At 39.6% G+C, this 20,085-nt stretch overlaps 1 protein-coding gene across 3 annotated transcripts in view; it reads left to right on the forward strand.

The window, feature by feature from the left end:
* The window catches only part of Cblb (Cbl proto-oncogene B), a 182,728-nt gene that overhangs the window by 70,495 nt on the left and 92,148 nt on the right, over window positions 1-20,085 (forward strand). For all 3 annotated transcript variants that reach the window (XM_057764509.1, XM_057764508.1, XM_057764510.1), the window contains exon 4: window positions 15,688-15,834. In XM_057764509.1, coding sequence (XP_057620492.1) covers window positions 15,688-15,834 — 147 coding nt within the window. The remainder of the gene's footprint in view (window positions 1-15,687; window positions 15,835-20,085) is intronic.

The following is a 20,085-nucleotide window of genomic DNA, read 5'->3' on the forward strand; positions in this document are numbered from 1 at the left end:
GCAAGAGGGATGACAAATGAAAGTTCCGTAAGCCTTGCACTTGAAGTCCAAGTTGAAAGGAACCAGCCCACTGTAGAACAACAATGTTTCCTCCCACGGGTGATGTGCACAGGCTCCTGGCACACTGGCAGTGTCACCAAGGGCGATAGCTATAGAGCGTGGGACAACCAAATGAAGTTTCTCACAGATCTTTAAACAGAGGCTTAGACCCAAGGCTACTTTATATGCTGTCTTACAAGAAAAATGATAGAAAACGAAAGATTTAAATTTTTTGAATTTGTTTGGCTTCCTGTTTAACCAGTGATTTTCAGGTGTCAGACTTACACAGGAACCACCTTACATTATTAAATGCATGTTTTGGTCTAGCAGTTTTGAGGTGGAGCCTTAGATTCTGAATGTTTAAAACCCTGAGCTGCTGTTGGCCTGAGAATCAAATGTTGAGTAGCATTGATAGATATTAATGCAATATCCATACTGTCAATGTTTAGTTTCCCTTCTATCTCCTTTATGTTAAATGCTAAGTGAAGAAATATTTTGCTCTCCATGGTAAGGAGTAGTTGTATTTTTCGAAGAACAGTGATGAAGATTGGGACTGATAAGGACAATTATATGCAACAAGCACTGTGCAAGTTCATTCTAGGTAGAAACCAAGTGCTTGGTTACACTGTGGTGTTTCCTGGTTCATGCATCACTATACTTCCATGCAAGAAACTGAACACTTGTCTAGAAAACAATGTTTTGTGCTATGTTTTGACACAGGGGTTATATCTAGGAACCACAAAACTTTTAATGGAAAACTACAATTCGTCCATTTGTAAAGAACAAGCTATGGTGCATCCCACAGAGTCTGGCTGGGTGTGTTCTTGAGAGCTTGGAAGACTTTGCCTGGCCAGAGATTATCCAAGGGCATGCTAGATGATGGCATGGTGTGTGATCGACTGCTTGTGTTTGTTTGGATTTGGTTATGTTCAGCTGACAATTCTATTTTCAGTCACGAAGGAAAGGATTTCTTCACCACACTAGATATTTGTCTGGTGACTCATATCTGGAAGTGAGAGAATTGCTGTGGTATCTGAACTGGAGACACATCTTTTCAGAAGTGTGTCTGCCGTGTTATCTCAGAGTGTTTCAGATGGTAATTCTCCAGGGGCCAAGAGTCTTCCAAGGCAGAACACCTGCTCTGAAGACCTAACCTGCTGCTGTGTGCCTCTCATGTGTTACTGTTTTCATTTGCCTGCTTGCTTAGTTTGTTAAATAGTGTACTAGCAGGTACACAGAGGGTTTGTTTGCTTTGCTTTTTGTTTTTCTTTCAAAATCCATTTATAATCTAAAACTGGAGAAAGCTTCCTCAACAAAGTTTGTAGGTGGGCATAAAGATTCAAAGATTCCTACTCACTTAGTTATACATTATGAAACATTGTGCGGGAGTGATTTTGTTCAAGTCTCTTCTCAGCCGTGTGTGCCTGGCCACTGAAATCAGGGTAACATTTGTGGATCTTGTTCCCACTGACTCTCAACTGACACAATGGACAGGCATGAGTGGGGAGATGGTTTCATTTTTGTGGTGTGGTCTTACTGCCAAATCAGCCTGTCCTGTCACTTCTGCCTACCACCTTTTATAGTGTCACCATCATGGTGTGGGAGTCCTGTATATGTGTTGCTTTTGTTGGTTAATAAAGAAGCTGCATTCGGCCAATGACTTAACAGAATATAGTTAGGCTGGGAGAGAGAGAGAGAGAGAGAGAGAGAGAGAGAGAGAGAGAGAGAGAGAGAGAGAGAAAGTAGATGGAGTCAGGAAGAAGCCATGTAGCTGCCCACTAGAGACAGACACCTCTGCTGGAGCCTACCAGAACCCTGTCAGTAAGTCACTACTCATCTGGTGATATACAGATTAATAGAATGAGTTAATTTAAGATATAAGAGTTAGCCAGAAATACACTTAAGCTATTGGCCTGCGAAACAGTGATGCAATTAATATAGTTTCTGTGTGGCTATTTGGAGTCTGAGTGGCCAGAATGAACGAGTAGCCTTCGCTACCCTTAGCTACACCTGCATGCTTTCTTCTGCTAAACTGGTAACTTGCCTTTGTCATGTTCTTCCTGTGTTCTGTCCCTCTTAGCCCTGTCCAAGAGGGCTTTGGAATGGAACAGTCTCTCCTGACCCCTCTCCTGGGGTCCAGAAGCCACCTGAAGAGCTGCTCTTTGAGTCAGAGTGGCTGGCTTTGCTCTCTTGGTAGTCACTAGACTGCAGGCCAGTCTGCAAGGCATCCACTAGCTTTCACACTCCATGGCCATGGTGTAGACCAGTGGCAGGCTGCAGCAAGTTCTCAATGAATATCCTTTGAGTGAATAAATGTAGCTAAGATCATGGCATACCATGTACATTGATTACAGTTTCTAGGCGTAGCACACCATTCTGACAGGGAGCTTACGTTTTTCATAAGGTAAATTTAACACAAAGAAGCCTGTTTTGGGTAAGAGATGGAGTGAATTAAAAGACTAAAAATGGTTGTGTTACCACTGATCTTTGTGAATTATTTGTAGCCTCACCCTTCTCTTTTAGTATTGAATTCCATAATATATAGCTAAGTGCAACATATCTACCCAAGAACTACATTTTCTTAATAAATCGATATGTAGTCTTCTTATCTTCCTAAGGTTTGACTGAAAATATTAAAATTTGTTTGTTTTTCAAATATAGTGATTTCTTGTTTCTGTTAAATTTTAAATGACAGGTATCTCCAGTGGGGAAGTAGTGGGTGATTTCATTGCTTTGGGTATGAATTATATCCAGCAAGTCTTGAGCCATAGTCAGACATCTGTTGAGTAATTGTCTCACTAAAGTCATCTCCATGGGTAGACAGGAACAGCAGTCTGCTTAGCAGCATTGTTTCATGTCCTTTTGAAATTGTTGCTGTATTATTTGGGCACAGTGGAGATCCAAAGGGGTATGCATTGCAAAGTGTGTCTCAATGTTGTTAAGCCAGGATTACTAATAGTGCTTGACTGTCAGATTCAGACCCCTGTTAGACTTAGTGAATATACCTAGACAGGCCAGCATCTAGGCTGATTTCTTGCCGGATCTAGACATATGTCAAATATGGTTATGTTAATTTGTCTTCAGGAGACGCAGATTTAAATGGCAGCTCAATTAAAGGACTGCTGTAAAGTCTATAAACATTTCATGTCTCTGCTTTCCTTTCAGCGAATGTCAGAAGGTTCTCTGCCTTTGCTTGCGTACTTGAGGCTTGTACAAATACGTGCATTGTTTCGTCAGTAAAAGTTAGTGGATTGGCTTAGCGATATTCTCATGGGTGCTTAAGTAAATATGTTTTGGAAATGAATGCACCAGTCCCTTCTGGTTCAAATCTGGATAGATAGACTACCTTCCAATCATGGTACTCCAGACTTCCTTTACTAACCTCTTTTGGCTTGTTGTAGTATCAGAAAATAAAGAAATATAACATATCTTACCTGTGAGATGTTACTTATTTTTTATTGAGAGGAGAGGGTCCTGTCATTTCCATTGCTGCTCATGACTGTGGTGACACAGTCGTCCCTCTTTGTTTTCAGTCCCTGTGATGTCAGTTACTCATAGCCAACTGCAATCTGAAAATATTAAATGCAACATTCCCAAGAGAAACAAAGACATTTTCGGTAGTCTTTCTGAGTAGCATGGTAAACATTTTGCGTTGTTCTCCCCCATCCCGTTCAGGACATACGTCATGCTCACATGCAAGGTGTTAATGCTGCTGACCCTGTAGTTATTTATGAATTGCTTCAGTTGTCAGATCAACCATTATGTGTTATAGTCCTTGGCACTGTTATTTTACTTTAAGAGTGGCCTTAAAGTCAGAGTGGCAATAATTAACAATTCAAATATGGAAAGAGACAATGCAAAGGCCTTCCCCTAACTGAAAAGGTAAAAGTTATTGACATAAGAAAAGAGAATATGTATAAAGGTTTATACTATCTGTAACTTTAGGTATCTATGGAGAACCCTGGGGCTGTACCCTTCTGCAAATTAGAAAGGACTTCAGTAGCTCTGGTCAGCATAGGTAGACCATGAGTAATCTGAAATTCACAGCCGTCAATGCTGTAAAATCAGAATAACTATGAGTGCTAACATCATAGCATCCATGGGAAATTCCCCACTTTGTAAATTATTTAAAATATGTAAGCTTATCTGTAAGTTATATGCGATATAGACCTGGGCCTTATTCCCAAGGTGCCTAACTGTCTACATGGTAATTTTTCACACACCCCTTCTTAATTGCAGATCCGAAACACTTCTGGTTCTAAGCATCATGAGCTAGAGATGCCATGGTATCAATGAACGTCCAATGCTTGCTATGTATCCGCTTCCAAAACCAGTCATACTACATTGTTTATAAACCATTCCAAACTCAGCAGTGTGGTTTATCGTCAGCTCTGTACAGATTACTGTGTGGATTTGATGATTCCTCTTCACGTCATGCTTGTTGGGGCACTATTTCAGCTGAAAGGTCCCTTGGTGAGCCATGTGTACCATGCAATGCTGCCTTGCTGCCTGGGACTCGGGGAGGCATTTCTACATGCTTACTCTGTGGTCCTCACAGCAAAAGCCCCCACATCCAGGAACACTTACTTGCAAAGAGAGAGGCAGAACTTTGGGTCTCTTAAGACCCGCTCTCACGGTGTTTTCTCTAACATTGTAGGGTGCCCTCTGTCACTTCCTGTTGACCAGAGGCGGCATAATCTGTTCCATACAGAAAGAGAGGGAAACGGTTTTCATCTCATGATGAAACGAATGACAGAATAATCTTTGTCCATCTCTAACCTCCACAGATCTTCTGAGTTAAGTCCTGCTACAACGTGTATGCAAACGACGAGGAAATGTAGGTCTAGAGTTTAGAGCGGACACGACAGTGCCCTGGAATATACGATTGCTAAGCGGTTTACTTACTACTAGGTGTGACTCTGCTGCCCTGCATTGAGGTTTAACCACTGTGGTGTGCTGAGTCTCCTGCAGAGGCTCTTTAAGTGCATGTTTGTGTCCATGTCACAGCAAGTACCTGAGGGTAGTTTGTTTGACTTGAGGAACTAACCCGTTTGCAATCAGACTGGAGATGTGACATATTTGGATCACGTTGGCGAGTCTGACTTGTGCTTAGTGTGCTTAGTCAAGTGGGTATCCCTATCTGGATATTTCTGAATTGTTGTAAAAAGTGAGTGGAGTATCAGGTGCCCTGCCCTCACTAGATACAGCGACATATATCCTTACCAAGAATAATAGAGCCCTTGAAGCCGTCTGTTTCCAGTGGGCATCCTCTGGTCTGCCACAGTCTATAGTTTTCATATGGTTCCACTTTTTTAGTGTTTACTATGCATTAACATGAAACACAGTGATTTTAAATTGGCCCCCTTTTCCTGTTTTGTGGTTTTCATTGTTTGAGAGTAGACATTATTCAAGGATTTTCTTTTGCTGAAAGGCAAAAAGAGAAATAAAATGTCAGAGATGGCAATGTTCGTAGAGAGCAGAGTAAACATGAAGGCCTCAAGATGGGCTAATGACGGCTTTTGTGCTTGCTGTAATTTCAGTTTTCTGTGCTAGCTCGCAGGCATCCTGGTTGGAGGACTCCTGTCTTTCCTCCAGGTGTGCTAGGGACAGTCTCTGAGCTGAAAACACGCCACAGTGTCATACTCTCACCTTGGTAGCACTTGTTCAGTGCAGTCATGGGTTTGCCGGTGACCCAGGGACTCTACAGTGTAGAGTCCTCTAGTCGCCTCCTGCTCGCCACAGTGAAATGCTGACCACCCCATGCGTGTTGTGGAGCCTTTGAATATGTCTTCCATATTCATCTCACAGATGTTTTTTTGGAAGACTAGAATACACAGTTGCCAGCACTGTGCTGTGCATACTGTGTGTACTCTGGGTACCCCACTTCAGACTGGTATTTCTTTTACTGGCCATGTTACTTGAGACGTAGATTCCACATATTCAAGGATTGGTCATTCCATTCAGTGTAGGAGAAATTGCACTCGCGTGTCCTCCATGTTTAGAAAAGTGTGTCCATTGTCCAGAGGAGCTTCATGCCTAAGAAATGTTTTCGCGAGATGTCTTTGCCCTTTTACTTTTCCCCTGGAAGAAGGATAATTGGGCAGTATTTCCTTGTAGCATTTGTGATAACACTTCTTGAACTGTTATCATATTATACATCTTATATGTTGGAGAACTGTGGCCAGTGGTTTCATCTGATTTCGTGGAGCTGTATCTTGTTTGTTAATGTATGTCACAGTGCATTGTGATCTACTAGTTTGCTCAACTTTGTAAAGTCAGGGGCTTTCTCCAAAGTTTCTCAAAGTATTTTGAGTTGAACATTTTAGAGCCTGGTTTAAAAGTTAGAGATAAGGTTATCAAAGAGAGATTTAAGAACCCATTCTTTTTTGAGCAGTTTTTAGCTATGGACTCAAGTATTTATCCATTATATTTCATGTATTTTTTATTTTAAGAGTGTGCATGTAAGAAACCTTCTTTGGAAGTAAGGATTTAGAAAAAATATATATTTGGGATTTGTGAGAACTTTAGAACAGATAGGTGAATGCAGCCCTTTGTGGGAATATGTCAGCCAGTGTACCCTGGGGTATGGTGAGTGAGGCAGAAAAGCCTTTTAATTATGAAACCAATACAGGTCTTGCCAGTGGGACCCTTCGGATGATGGAGCATGTGCGGGTCCGAGAATGTATTCATTCTTCTCCAAACACATCTCTTTCTTGTCTGAGGGGGAAACGTAAGAAAGAAAGAAAAGGTTTTCAAGGATGATTTTGTTCCTTGTTGAACATAAGAAAATTTAAGGAATATAAAGAAATATACAAACCAGCTCTCGTGAATCTGCTCCCCAGAGATCGCTGCTGCCAATGTTGTCTTATGTCCTACGTGTTCGCTGTTTATAAATTGTCTAGAATGTGATGCTGTGGGTAGGTCTCGAGGTCACTTGATGTAGTTGAACTGGACATACTGATACTTATTTGGCTTTCCTCATCTCACACTTTGCCTTTCATCCCATGGCCCCCCAGTGTTAGGATGAGACACGCATATGAGATTGTATCTACCATGAGGAGGCCTGGGGATGCCGTAGTGCATTAGTGCCATTTCGATTGTCACTATAGGGCAGCTGTGGTTTAGTACTTGGAGGAATGGCATGAAGCTCACAATATCTTCCATTTGCATAGTTGTGGTGACAGCAACTGAGATGAGCTGGGTCTTTCCACTTCTGTGTGTCATTTGTCGTTCTAGGGGAACAATGGGGAAATGAGACAGCAGGATCTCTAAGGAAAATTTCCAGATTCCCAGATGGGAAGAAGGTTCTGAGGAACAGTTAGTGTGGTGGGGAACTCCATGGGCTTCCGCAGGAAGCAGGGCAGATGTGTTCCAGTTGCTTCTGTCCCTGCAGACTGCATGTATGAGTGGCAACACTGATTCTCTTGCCATTCATGAAGAAAGAAAACATAATGAGAAAACACAAAAAGATGTCTGAGCTCACAGAGAAATTTTACTTTATTTTCTCTGATTTAAATTCTAGATTTAAGCCCTATATTATTCTAGTATTAAAGAACTTTTTGTTAATTTTGAAAATCATTTTTTTTAACAAGAGTTGGAGAGCGTATTGTTTTAGTATGCAATGTTTCTAAAATGTATTGCTATGTGTCTGTCTTACTCTATGTGTATGTGGGTGTGTTTGAGTGTGTGTATGTGTGTGTGTGTTTGAGAGACAGAGAAAGAAACAGACAGACAGATCAACAATCAGATTTACAGACAGAAAGAGAGATGCACACATAAAGAGATTATCACTTCTGTTTGTTCTTTGGCACTGTCTGTTTTGGGTGGTAGGAAATCTTTTGTTATAATTTAAAATATTTTATGATCCCTTCATAGTCAAATATTTATGGGCTATATATTTATAAAGCTGTTACAAGTATAAAATTTCTTCATCAACACTAACTTATGATGTGATTAAATTCCACTGCAATATGTGATCACATAAAGTGACCTTCATTTTCCTTCAGGGAAAACCATTTGGGGGCAGGTAAAATGATGGTGCATTTAACAGCCAATTAATCACAACGAGAAAGGTTGGGGAGAAGATGACTTGAGCATATTTTGATACAGAATTGGTGCAGATAAGCCAACAGAATGAATCATATGAAGATTGTATCAGAGGCAATGCAGAAGGCCAACTTTTTTGGGGCCAAGTCGAGAAAGTGCCAAGAGAAAGACAGAAAGGTTGCTGGCCCAAGGATCAACAGATATTATTAAAATACTGATGACTCATGGACTGTTTTAATTGAGTAGAAATAAAACAAAAACCATCTTTGACAGGGTCGTGACTTAAATAAATAAATAAAAACTGGTGGGCTCAAGAATGTTTCAAGGAAAAGGAAGCTAAGATTTCTTTTTCTGATGTGTTCCTGATAGGATTTATGAAGTGCCTGACTGTGTCCTACTTTTGAAGCATTTAAAATGAAAGTGGAAATAAGCAATAAAACAAATGAGCATTATTCAAGTAGCAACTACATTGGAGGAGTTTTTGTATTCTGTAATAGCTGTAAATAACAAAGATCTCTTTTCTTAACATCTTTATTTCATTTTTATGCTGTGTATGTGCTAGTGTGCACACATATGCCGTGTGTATAGGGTTAATGACTAACTTAATGCATGTTGATTAAACTCAGGCTCCCAGGATTGGTAGCAAGCTTCTTTACCTGCTAAGCCATCTCGCTAGTCTGATCTCCCTGTTTTTTACAATTTTCACTTTTGAAGTCAAATTTGTTTTGGTTTTTGATGAAACTCACTACCACCCTACCTCAGGTCATGAGTTCCTAATGTTTCTTTCTCTTAAAAAAAAAAGAACTAAATAAATAATTCATGTTCTGATCACTTTTGTCTGGATCTCATCATGCAACTTTCCACTTAGTTTATAGACCTTTCATTGTACTTAATCTTTTATCTTAAGGGAATGAAAGAAGTGTGTTCCCCTTGTATTTTCTACCACAATTAATAATCTGGTCTATATTTTAAAGATTTATTACAAAAGGATTCCATCACAGATGAGGTTTCATCAAAAGAGGCCCAATACTAAAGAAAAGAAGGGTTATTTATGTTATGTTATTGAGGTAGGTCTTTTAAAGCCTTTACACCAGATAAAAGTAGGAGTGTTCATATAATACTTTAGTAGATTTTCATGGAAAATTTTTCAGATAAAACCATTTGTGACTATCAGCAGAGAGAAATTGTTAATCCGACTTTGACATTGAAGCAAAATGAAAATGGCTAGCATGAAAGACACAATGAGGAGCTTTATGGCATTTTTAAGGGAAGATTTATTATAGTCCTTTTTGTGGCCAGTGCTGCACAATCCTGGAACTTTTCAAAAGCCTCCAAGAACAACCCTGTTGAGCCTCATAGCCCTCACAACCCACCTAATCCACCTTCCTCTTGGACCTGCGCATTGCAGGCAGCGTTCTCTTTAGAATGGTCCCCCTGAGAATCTCTTATTCCTCTCTTTGATTTTTGTTCTCACGGGACTTCTGGGTCTAACTCTCTTTATTTCTACTGTATTTTTTTAAAATCTTTAGAGGTTTCTGACCCCTTTTAAATGTAGTCATCTATCCTCTGTGTCCTCAGTTTTTAGCCCAAGCCTGGCATGTGTTAGACATTCACAAAGATCTGTAGAACCGATGGTTGAGTGTATGTATGTGTCAGCTGCTTGCCAGTTGTTCCTGGGTATGGATTGAGTACTATGATCTTTTTAAGGTGTGCACGGTAGTCTGTGGCTATCAGTTGCATAGATGATATTTATATTGGAAAGGGAATAAAAGCCATCTCAAATACTGTAAGTATTGGTTATACCTTCTGAGACTTATGCCTATTAGACCCTTTGCCCCTTGTATTACTTAATCCTAAAAAGGAAAAACCTCAATGGCACAATCTAGTATGTTACCTTCCAGAATGAGGAAACCTATTCCAAAGGCTTAGTAACTTCAAACGTAGCAGTAGAGTAAGGATATATACCTGGTAATAATAGACTGCAGACCAAAGTCTCGAAAGTAGGGTATTTGAATTATTAAACTACATGTGTTTGAATATCTTTTGAAAATTCCTCTAAGTATATTAGTTTTGAATAAAGCAGCATGATTTCATTTTTAAGTTTTTAAGCAAGTTGATCATGAAGTGTCCATTTATAGCTACTTGTTCCTGACCCATCTGTTTTCCATCAGAATTTTTACTGTCATAGCCTTTGCCTCAATGGAAACTTGTATGATGCACATGCAAGAGAGTGCTATGTAGAGGCCAGTGGATGTCCAGTGTGGATCTCTGGTTCAGGCTAGGAATTGAAGCTTGGCTTTTTAATTTTTTTAAAGCAATCTCTTTTTAAATTTTCTATCCAATTTTCATACCTAATTTGTTAATATTTTAATTAGCATACAAAATGAAATTTATTGTGGCAGTTTCCTGCTTAACATTCCACTTTGTTTTCATCCCAACTTTTTTTTCTTTATCCTCCTCCCCTTCTTAATGGTCCTCTTCTACTCCCCAAGTTAATCATCAGTCCACAGATTCCAGGAAGCTCCTTGATGTATGTTGTAATGAGGCTACTCATTTGTTCCCAGCCACCCAGTATTTAACCAAAATAATCACACAGAAACTGTATTATTTAAATCACTGCTTGGCCCATTAGCTCTAGCTTCTTATTGGCTAACTCTTACTTATTAATTTAACCCATCTCCATTAAGCTGTGCATCACCACGAGGTTGTAGCCTACCAGCAAAGTTTCAGCACATCTGTCTCTGGTGGCAGCTCCATGGCTTGTCTCTCACTCTACCTCCTTTCTCCCAGCATTCACTTTAGTTTTCTCTGCCTACCTAAGTTCTGCCCTATCAACAGGCCAAGGCAGTTTCTTTATTCACCAATGATATTTACAGCATACAGAGTGGAATCCCACACCAGATGTAGGTAGGCTGAAGATGGTCCTAATACCTTTGTTCCAGTCTGAGTTGTTTCTGGGCATACTCCTCACTTGTCTTGTGGCTTGCCGTAAACACAAAGACTTCCATAGTAAACAATTGCTGGCCTTTTCTCTTTCTTTATTCTGGTACTGTGACTAGAATCAAGCCACCAAGTGCCACTTCTAGGTATTGGACAAAAAAATAAAAAAGAAAGAAAGAAAAGAAAACTTTGTCACTCTCCTTAGAGGTCCTGACAACTTTTAGTATGTGGACAGAGGGAGTGACTAACTATCGACTTTATTAACTGCCAGGTCTCTTAGCAATAGACTGTTCTCAGGAGGGAGAAATGAAAGGCAAGGCTGACATCAGCCATGTCTCCTGCTTCCTTAGGAACGAGAGTGCCCAAGGTCAGAAGTAGTGTGGAGCACCTCTACGCCTGACTTGGAGGCACTATGTCTCGGATGCAGAAGACATTGATCCTTAACTGGACCTGAGTGTCCTTCTACGTGCTTGTGTGCTTTATGTGCTGCTTTGGGTTTCTGTTATCTTTGTTTCACCTAGTCAAGAGTTAGAAGCATGTGCTCTAGCTTTTAAATGTGAGATTAATTAATTAATTAAATGTATTATTAATAGTTTCTGATAAAATATGATCCTACGTTTCTGCTACCCAAAGCAGCACATTTTCATGAAGCTTGGACTTCACTAATTAAATCTCTTTTAAAGTTTTTGACTATTTCTGGCTTTCTATTTCTTCCTTGATTTATGACAACTATTTCTCCCATGGAGCAAACCAGCAATGTGCAGTCTCACTAGATTATATGTATTGTGCATCTCTCATGTTCAGTGTTTGCCGCCCATGAAAAATTGATGTTATTAATTCATTTTCAACATTAATTCATCAAGTCATAGTGGCCATGATTAGGGCATACCACCACCCTTCATATGTTTTATTGTAATGCTCTCTCTTTGTGTCTTTTTGTTCCAAAGTTCACTAATTGTAGCCTTCTATATCCCAGTATCAGCTGTTTGTTCCTTGTCCTTAATGGTGTTGGCTGGAGCCATCCGAACTACTTTGACTTACTCATGAATAGTGAAGTGCCGTCATTCTACTTCAGCCGTATTTATTATTGGGCATTCTAATAGACTTGCTTGAGTTTCAGAACTTGATCCACACCTTTGAAAGGGGATACAGTGTTAGAGACTGAACCAGGACAGAAGGGTGTCCTGCAGCTTAGGTAATGACTCTGACAATATGGATGCATTAGGCCCAGTTTTCAAGGAGTAGTGAACCTCTGTTTACTTTTCTCCTCCTGCTTGCTTGTTTACTTGTACTCCTCTCTGCCTCCTTTTCTGCCTCCTGCAATGTTGACATCTTCAGCAGTTCTATAGTTATTACCGATATCTAATTTCTGGTTGGTTCTTATTTCAAAATACCTTACTCTGAAACAATTTTTCATATACAAAGTTCCCCACAAAACCAATGAAAAATGGCTCAAATTGTATAAATAGTATTGCGGGCTTTTTCTTGTAAATGAAAGAATTGAAAGAATTCATAATGCCAAATCTTGTAAATGAAGTAGGAATTATATTTGTAACATTAAGTCTTTGTGAACAGATTTTTTTTTTAAAGTTGTGGTGGGGCAGGAGAGCTTTAGTTACAAACTAGTAATTAGTAATCATGAAACTGTCCGTTAATTAGTCATCATTTCTGATCATGTGGTGGCGAATCAGGTGGCTTTAGGAAAAGCTGTCTCAATATGGAATGATTGTATGATAGGAGGAAGTATCTTAGCCTCAGAGAACATGCTCAACGATGCTTTCTTTCTTCTCCTGTCTTTAGATGCTTAGAACGATATATAATTTTGTATTTCATTTGAAGGTAGGATGTTGTTAAAAGCTGGCGGTCTATAATATAGTGTATGGCGAGGAATTACATAATACATGTACTACATAGAAAAAATGCAGGAGTGCCATAGCCTGATTACTATACCAATAAATTTAAATGGTAATAGATAGAAGATTTAATTAACTGTATTGAATTATAACCTTCACAAATCAGTGTTTTTGCCAATGAATTCCCAGATTGGTCATTTACATTTTTGTAGTGTGTGTGTATGTAAATATAATAAAATCTATTTTCTGGACTTTATGAAAATTAAGATAACATGAGACTGATGACTCCAAATGCTTTTAACAACACGAGTTGGAGTTTCTTTTAAAAATACAGGACGGACACACATATGCACACACACACACATATATTATACATATATAATTTTCTCAGGTCATATAAAACAAGCCTGATAAAACTTTAGTGACCCATTGTAGGTTTTGAAAAAATGGAACCTCGCAAACAAAAAAATAAAAAGTTATTTATGTATGTACTGTTAGAGGCTCTAGATTATAAATTATAAAATGTTTCTGTTTATATTTTAAAGCTGAATGTCTATATATAGCCATTGAACAAGTTAATTCTCTCTGTCCTCTTTCATCTCCTGTGGTTCAAATACCCAAGATTAGTAATCACTGACTTTATGCCTCTGACTTATACCTAGCAAGGAAAACTTACAAACATTTGGGAGTGATTAAAGAACAAAGACACAAGGGGATGGAGGCAAGCATTTTAGAAAATAACGAACAGTTGGTTTATCTTAATTGCTACCATATTCATTTTTTCTTTTTCTTTCTTATGTGTCAATTGGAAGTTTGGTGGAAAACTAACCCTCTCACCTAATAAGACTTAATTCATTGCAGGTTTTCTAAGTGACTTTATGTTTTCTCTAAGCATGGGTCTTGAAGGTCTTTTACAGTTGAGGTTGAGCACACTTTGTTGCTTTTAGAGTGGAACAGTTTGCTTTTCATCTCCTAGAATGCATGTCTTAACACCCGCCATCATTTTAATCTGGATGGATGGGCAATCATGAGACAGCCAGGTCAGTCGTGATGGTTCGACCGAGAGCAGGCTAGCACTTGGATCAGGTTGTGTTAAGCAGCCCTGCGGATGTGTTCCAGATAATGAAGAGTTCTGTACAGTGATAGTGACTCCTTAGAAATGAAGTTTCACAGATAGTGTGTCTTATGAGACTATTTGGTGCTTTGCTTAAGGATAAAGACATTATGACAACACAGTTCATGCCTTATTGTTCCCTCTTTATTCTACTCGGCCCTTTCTCCAGTACCTACTGTGTGATTCTCTGTTCACCATATGTATCTTTAATAGTGTTTTAGGAAGCAAAGCACCCATGGGTACATATTACACAATGTCTTCTAAGCATGTTTTGTTGTTGTTTTTATTGTTTTTTGTGTTCTTGTTTTCCTGTTGTCATTCAGTACAGATTCCAGAAGAAAAATGGGAGGAGTAGCATGATTTCTATTAACAAAGTTATTGTTGAAATACAAGGTTTTACTTATTGCGAGTTGAATTGCTCTCTATACTTCATGTGTGTTTGTTTTCTTGAGGCCCTTACCCCTGTCCCAGCCCCCTACACACATCAGCACACTCCTCTCAGCTTAGAAAGAAGTTAAAACTAAGAATTAAGTTAAAGTAAGTTAAAATTTAGAAATCAGTTTCTCATGCATGTGCTCGTGTATGTGTGTGTGTTGGTTGAGTTCTGTCTGGTGACTGTGAGCTAAAAAGAATGTAAAGTCAATTGACAACTCAGTTTTAAATAAATTTGTTTAACCTTTTGTGTTTCAGTTGTTTCTTCATTATGTAGCACTGGTAGATCAGGGCCTTTCATCACAGTTTACGTCATAGACTTAAGAAAGAAGAATAATTGAGGTGATAGTGCTATCTTTCCCTACAAAATATATTTTAAATCACGTTGGAATCCCTAGAAGCATGGGAATTAGAAGGGAGGATCCCCATATTTACTTTCTTTCTTGGCCATCTTTTTCTTTTTCTCATCCTGTTGTCATTTTATCCTTTTGAGACATTTCATCCAATCTGTTTTGGCTCCTCTTCTCATATTGTAGTTGTCATAGTGAAGGAAACATGCTAGAACGACCCAGGAAAGTCTGGCAATATCTGTTTCAAACCCCATCTTAGAGACATCTCATTCGGAAGTAGAAGAGACCAGTGAAGTCAGAGACACTTTGGCTCATTGGCTTGGCTCTCTCTTCAGGGCAATTATAAGTAAATGTTCTCCCATCCCATTTCCCGTCACGTTGTCTTTCCCTCTGCTGTGCCCCTGTGAGCCAAGTGGTAGCCATACTCTGAAAAGCTGTGCTCCTAATGCTTCTAGCCCCTTCTCTCTCCTCTGCCATTCTCTTCTCTACCTTGGGGCAATCGTGTGCTGTGAAAGTATATGTCTTCCTGCACTCTCTCATGGCAGATTTCCCCTATGTTCCTGGGTAGAAAGAGCACCCTGCCATTTGTGTCTAACCTTTATATTTAATTATGCTTTCCACAGGTTTATCCTTCTCATTAAACTGTAAGCCTAATGAATAAAATTACATCATTTTCTTTGCTCTTTTTCAGGTAAATAAATACATGGATAAAAGATAAAATCTAAATTGGTTAGGAATGTGCGTAGCGAACATTATTTTAGATGGATTCTCACATTGAGATCAACCTACTTTTAGGTTCATGACTGACTCCTAAGACTCTGCTTGATGTATACAGAATTTACTTGAATTAGTATAGATTCCCATTAAAGGTTACATGCATATATTCACCTCTCTTCATTCTTTCCTTGTACAGACGGAATCTCACTAAATTGTCCCTGATCTTCAGTCACATGCTGGCAGAAATTAAGGCAATCTTTCCCAATGGCCAGTTCCAGGGAGATAACTTCCGGATCACAAAAGCGGATGCTGCTGAATTCTGGAAGAAGTTCTTTGGAGACAAGTAAGTCAGAGTGTGAACCCGTCAACCTGGTTTTCTGTGTTGTCAGCTTGTTTCTTGACTATACAGATGAAGCATTCGGTACTTTTGATAGAATTTGATTCTCTTCTTTTTCCTTCAGTGATGAGGATTTGAGCTAGGACCTTATGTGTGTTGCTTGAGTGTTTTTCCACTGAGCTGTAGCCCCCAAACCTTGATAAACTTAGAATGATAATTGTTCCTGTTGTAGTCAACAAATGTGTTTAATAATGAAACATATAATTTTTGTTGTTAGAGTCAATGTCAGATTAGACAGAATTTGTATTCTGAAAGAACTTATTGTGTCAGTTAGCTCTGAGAAGCAGACACATATAAAATAATTCATGTGTACAATTTCTTATCATTCAATACCCATCTAGTATATATATATGGTACAAAGGAATACTTACTTTAAAAAGCATAAATAGGTCTGCAGAAATAGCACAGGGGAACGTGCTTGCTGTGTAGGCAGGGGATACAGCTTGAGCTCCCAGTATCCACATAGCTATTGATGGGCATGGCAGCCCACCCATATCACCAGCATGCTGAAATGGAGATGGGGTTCCTAAAGCAACCGACAAGCTAGATTAACTAAGTTGGTGAGCCCAGGATAATGTGAGGGATCCTGCCTCGCATATAATGTGGAGAGTGACTGAGAAAGACATACTCAGTTTATCTCAGGCCTCCTAATGTATGAATAAACACATATGCATCTACAGATACAAATTGTACACACACACACATGTACAGACATGCACATATACATATACCATATACATGCAAAAAAGTGGGATATTAGTTGTGTTACGTTTGTTTATGCTGTGGAATATTTAATCATTCAAAGATGTGACATTCTTTTATGTTGCATTCGTTGAGCACTGTAAAGCTGTTATTTTGCCTACTTCAAATACCTAATTGGTCCAAGAAAGAGATGAATGTCCAATAGCTAGGCAGAAGAGAGAAAAGGACAGGGCTGGCAAGCAGAGAGAATAAATAGAAATCCAGGGAAAAGGAGGCGGGGGAGCAAGAAAAGGAGGAGGGGGGACACCAGGGGCCATCACCTCAGCCACACAGCCAGAGCAGGAGGAAGAAGGAAAGAAAGGTATATAGTATAAAGAAAAGCAAACAGCTCAGAGGAGAGGCATAGGTAAAGAGAAATGAGATAATTTAAGTTAGAAAAGCTGGCTAGAAAGAAACCAAACAAAGGGTAGGCATTCATAAGTTAGAGTATGTCTCTGTGTTTTTACTTGGGAATGAAGTGAAGTGGCGGTCCCCAAGAGTTAAAAAAACATAAAACAAAAGAAACAAAAAACTGACTACAGATCTCTTCCTAGAGGAGATATATGTTAGACTTAGAAAGGATCTTTAAAAATGATGTGAAAGAGCCTTCCTGTTTCACCCGGCGATCCTTTCTGTGTATTGTTCACAAAAGCCCATTAGGTTTAAACAAAAACTGTGTGACCAGGGGCATCACAGAGCTGCCAAGTGAAGACCAGGTGAAGACACTTCTCATAAACACTTCTTACTCAGATACACATGTCCATGAGCAGGTTAATGTGAGAATTCATCATAATTTATGTAACACTTGGTAAACTTTGTGGATCATCCCTCAGAAGTGAACAACGGGAGGCAAGTGACTTCCTAAGGTTTCCTTTAAAAAGAGAACTTTCAGTAGCTCTTGCTGGAAGAGGCACACTACCCAGTGGAGAGGACGCCTGATGGCTTCCACATTGATGAGTGTTTGAAAACTGGGTAGCTGTGCCTGTCTGTTACATAAATTGTGGAGTTAGACAGGTAATGTGTGGGCTATGCTTTGAGCTGCTCAGTGCTCTCAGAATGGTGACTGTAGCATTGGCTTAGGCTTTGTCCTTTCCTTTCTGTCATGAAATGGTTGGTTTCTGTAGCTACTACCACGACTAGAGTGTACATACACAGAGCAGCGATTTTAACAGGCATAGAACATTCTGGTTCCAAAAATATATTTTGGTTCGCTGCTTGAGAAAGGTCTTACCATGTGTCTTAGGCTAGCCTAAAGCCTAAGGTTTTCCTTAGGCTGCTTCCCACATGCCGGGTTGATAGGTGCGTGCCGCCATTCTTGGTTTGACTTCAAAAAATCCTGTTGTTCACTTTCTGTATGGAAATGAGAGGAGAATATACCATTTTATTCCAGTGGTATGAACACTCTGTTGTAGAAATCCAGCTCTACATAACATTTCTACGTCCATTTACCATTGAGGGATTAATAGTTTCATCCTCACTGCTAATGTGAACTGCAGGAGCGGAGAGCATCATGAAATATGGATGAGTGGCGCACAGCAGCGAGGCAAGTTCTGGAAGAGCGCTGGCATTTGCAGCTCCCATGTTAGCACTGAGAGCCCAGGGCACATGTGGCGACTTTCAAAATAATTTTTCTCTTAAAGCTTCTGAAAATGTGTAGAACAAGTTGTTCACGGAAATTCAGTTTGAAAACTGACAATTCTGTTTTGTTGTATAGCACTTTGTTAGGAGGTTTCTAAGAAATGACAACTGTGCTCATGCTTTTGAAGAGTCATATTTACTTTGCTGACACCACACAGCACGGTGAATTATGAATTTTAGACACCTTGGGTCTCCTTTGCTTAGCCACAGATGCCAAGGGGCTGCTATTGTTTAGAACTGTTCCATCAGGAAATCACTTAAGCTATAGTCCAAGTGCTGTCCCTGCCTGCAGTCCTCCCTCCGTCCACTGAGTCTGTGACGTCGACAGGCTGAAAATGGCCTTTGACACCTTTGCTTTTAGGAGGAGCATACAATTCCAAGGTGCTTCCCGAACTGATTCGAGAATAAAAGTGGACTAAAGCCATTTCCTCATTCTCAGTTGGCTGTGGGTCTGTGGTTCCCTGTGTCATTCGCGTTCATGAACAGTGCATGAATAGTGTGACTTCCCATGCACTGAATTCTTTCTCTTCATCATGTTCCAAATAGCTCATATTTACTTGGTTCTCATCTTAAAGAATCCCTGTCATTTATCCTTTACAGTGATGATATAAGAAAACAGTTTCATTTAATCTAAGCTGTGACATAACACTTCAGAATAGCATTGTTAAAAACAGACCTATAATAAGAGGCTGTTTCTACAATCAGTCAGATTATAATTTTGTAATTTTTTTTCTTAAAGACTGTTGTTATGGTTTCCTTCCATGAAGGGATAAAGTCATCTCTAACATAACTTTAAGAATGAATTAAAATAGAAAACAAGCCATTCTTCGTAAGATTTCATGATACTCAGACATTAATTTCATTTCAGACCTTATGAAAACAGGAATAGAAAAATGGCTTTCAGTACTGGATGCCTACTCTCTGTCTGGGGCTCAGCATAGCAGCCAATAAGCCCTGTGTGCCAGAGTCTCAGTAAGACAAAAGGAATAGAAAACCCTGCACACTCAAATCTTTATGCAAATCCATTTAGTGTTTTAAAAGTCTAGTGTTGCCTTTACTTCCTTATTCTATTCACCAGGAGGTAATAGAAGCGTGTAGGAAAGTAACATTATTGAATAAATATATCAATGTAAGTTACAAAATGAGACAGTATCAGACCAAATCTTCATATTCTGGAATAATCTTTATAATCTGGGGGCGGGGTGGACCCATACTGGTAATCCAGAAGCATTTTCAGTCTGGCACAGTTCCCAACTCACACAAGTGCATAAATGCCTAGGAAAGTTGGCAGAGAGGGGAAGAAGGCAGTGGAGAGGGCAGGGGAGGGGATGGAGGGAGAGAGGGAAGGAGAGAGCATGGGAGGGTCGGGAGAAGAGGACCCTGGCTAAAGTGCTCACACACCATGGAAGCTGTTTTTCTAAGCAGGACCACTAGCCATTAAGATTTCACCAAAGGTTCCCGAGCAAATTATTATGCAGCACGATGTCTTTCACTTCTCTTGGGTGTTCTTTCTCACTGTGTCCATTACCAGTTGTTATGCTGAAGTTTCGACTTCCCCTGGCTTGCTGTAACAGCCTTTTTGTTGGACCGTCTGTCTTCCGTAACAGCTTCTGAGACCAGTGAGATCTGTGGGAAGCAGAAGCAATCACTCCAAACATTGGCCAGAACTGCTTCAGAAATACTGAGTCTAACACCCCAAACTTCAGGTTTTAGGAAACGTTAGCTGATCTCTCTTTCTCGTTCCTTCCTCCTTGCTCTCCCTGCTTCACCCACTCTGAGCCCCCACCCCAACTGCAAAGAAATATCTATCCAACAGTT

This window comes from Chionomys nivalis, chromosome 3 (assembly GCF_950005125.1).
Source record: "Chionomys nivalis chromosome 3, mChiNiv1.1, whole genome shotgun sequence".
Classification (NCBI taxonomy): Eukaryota; Metazoa; Chordata; class Mammalia; order Rodentia; family Cricetidae; genus Chionomys; species Chionomys nivalis.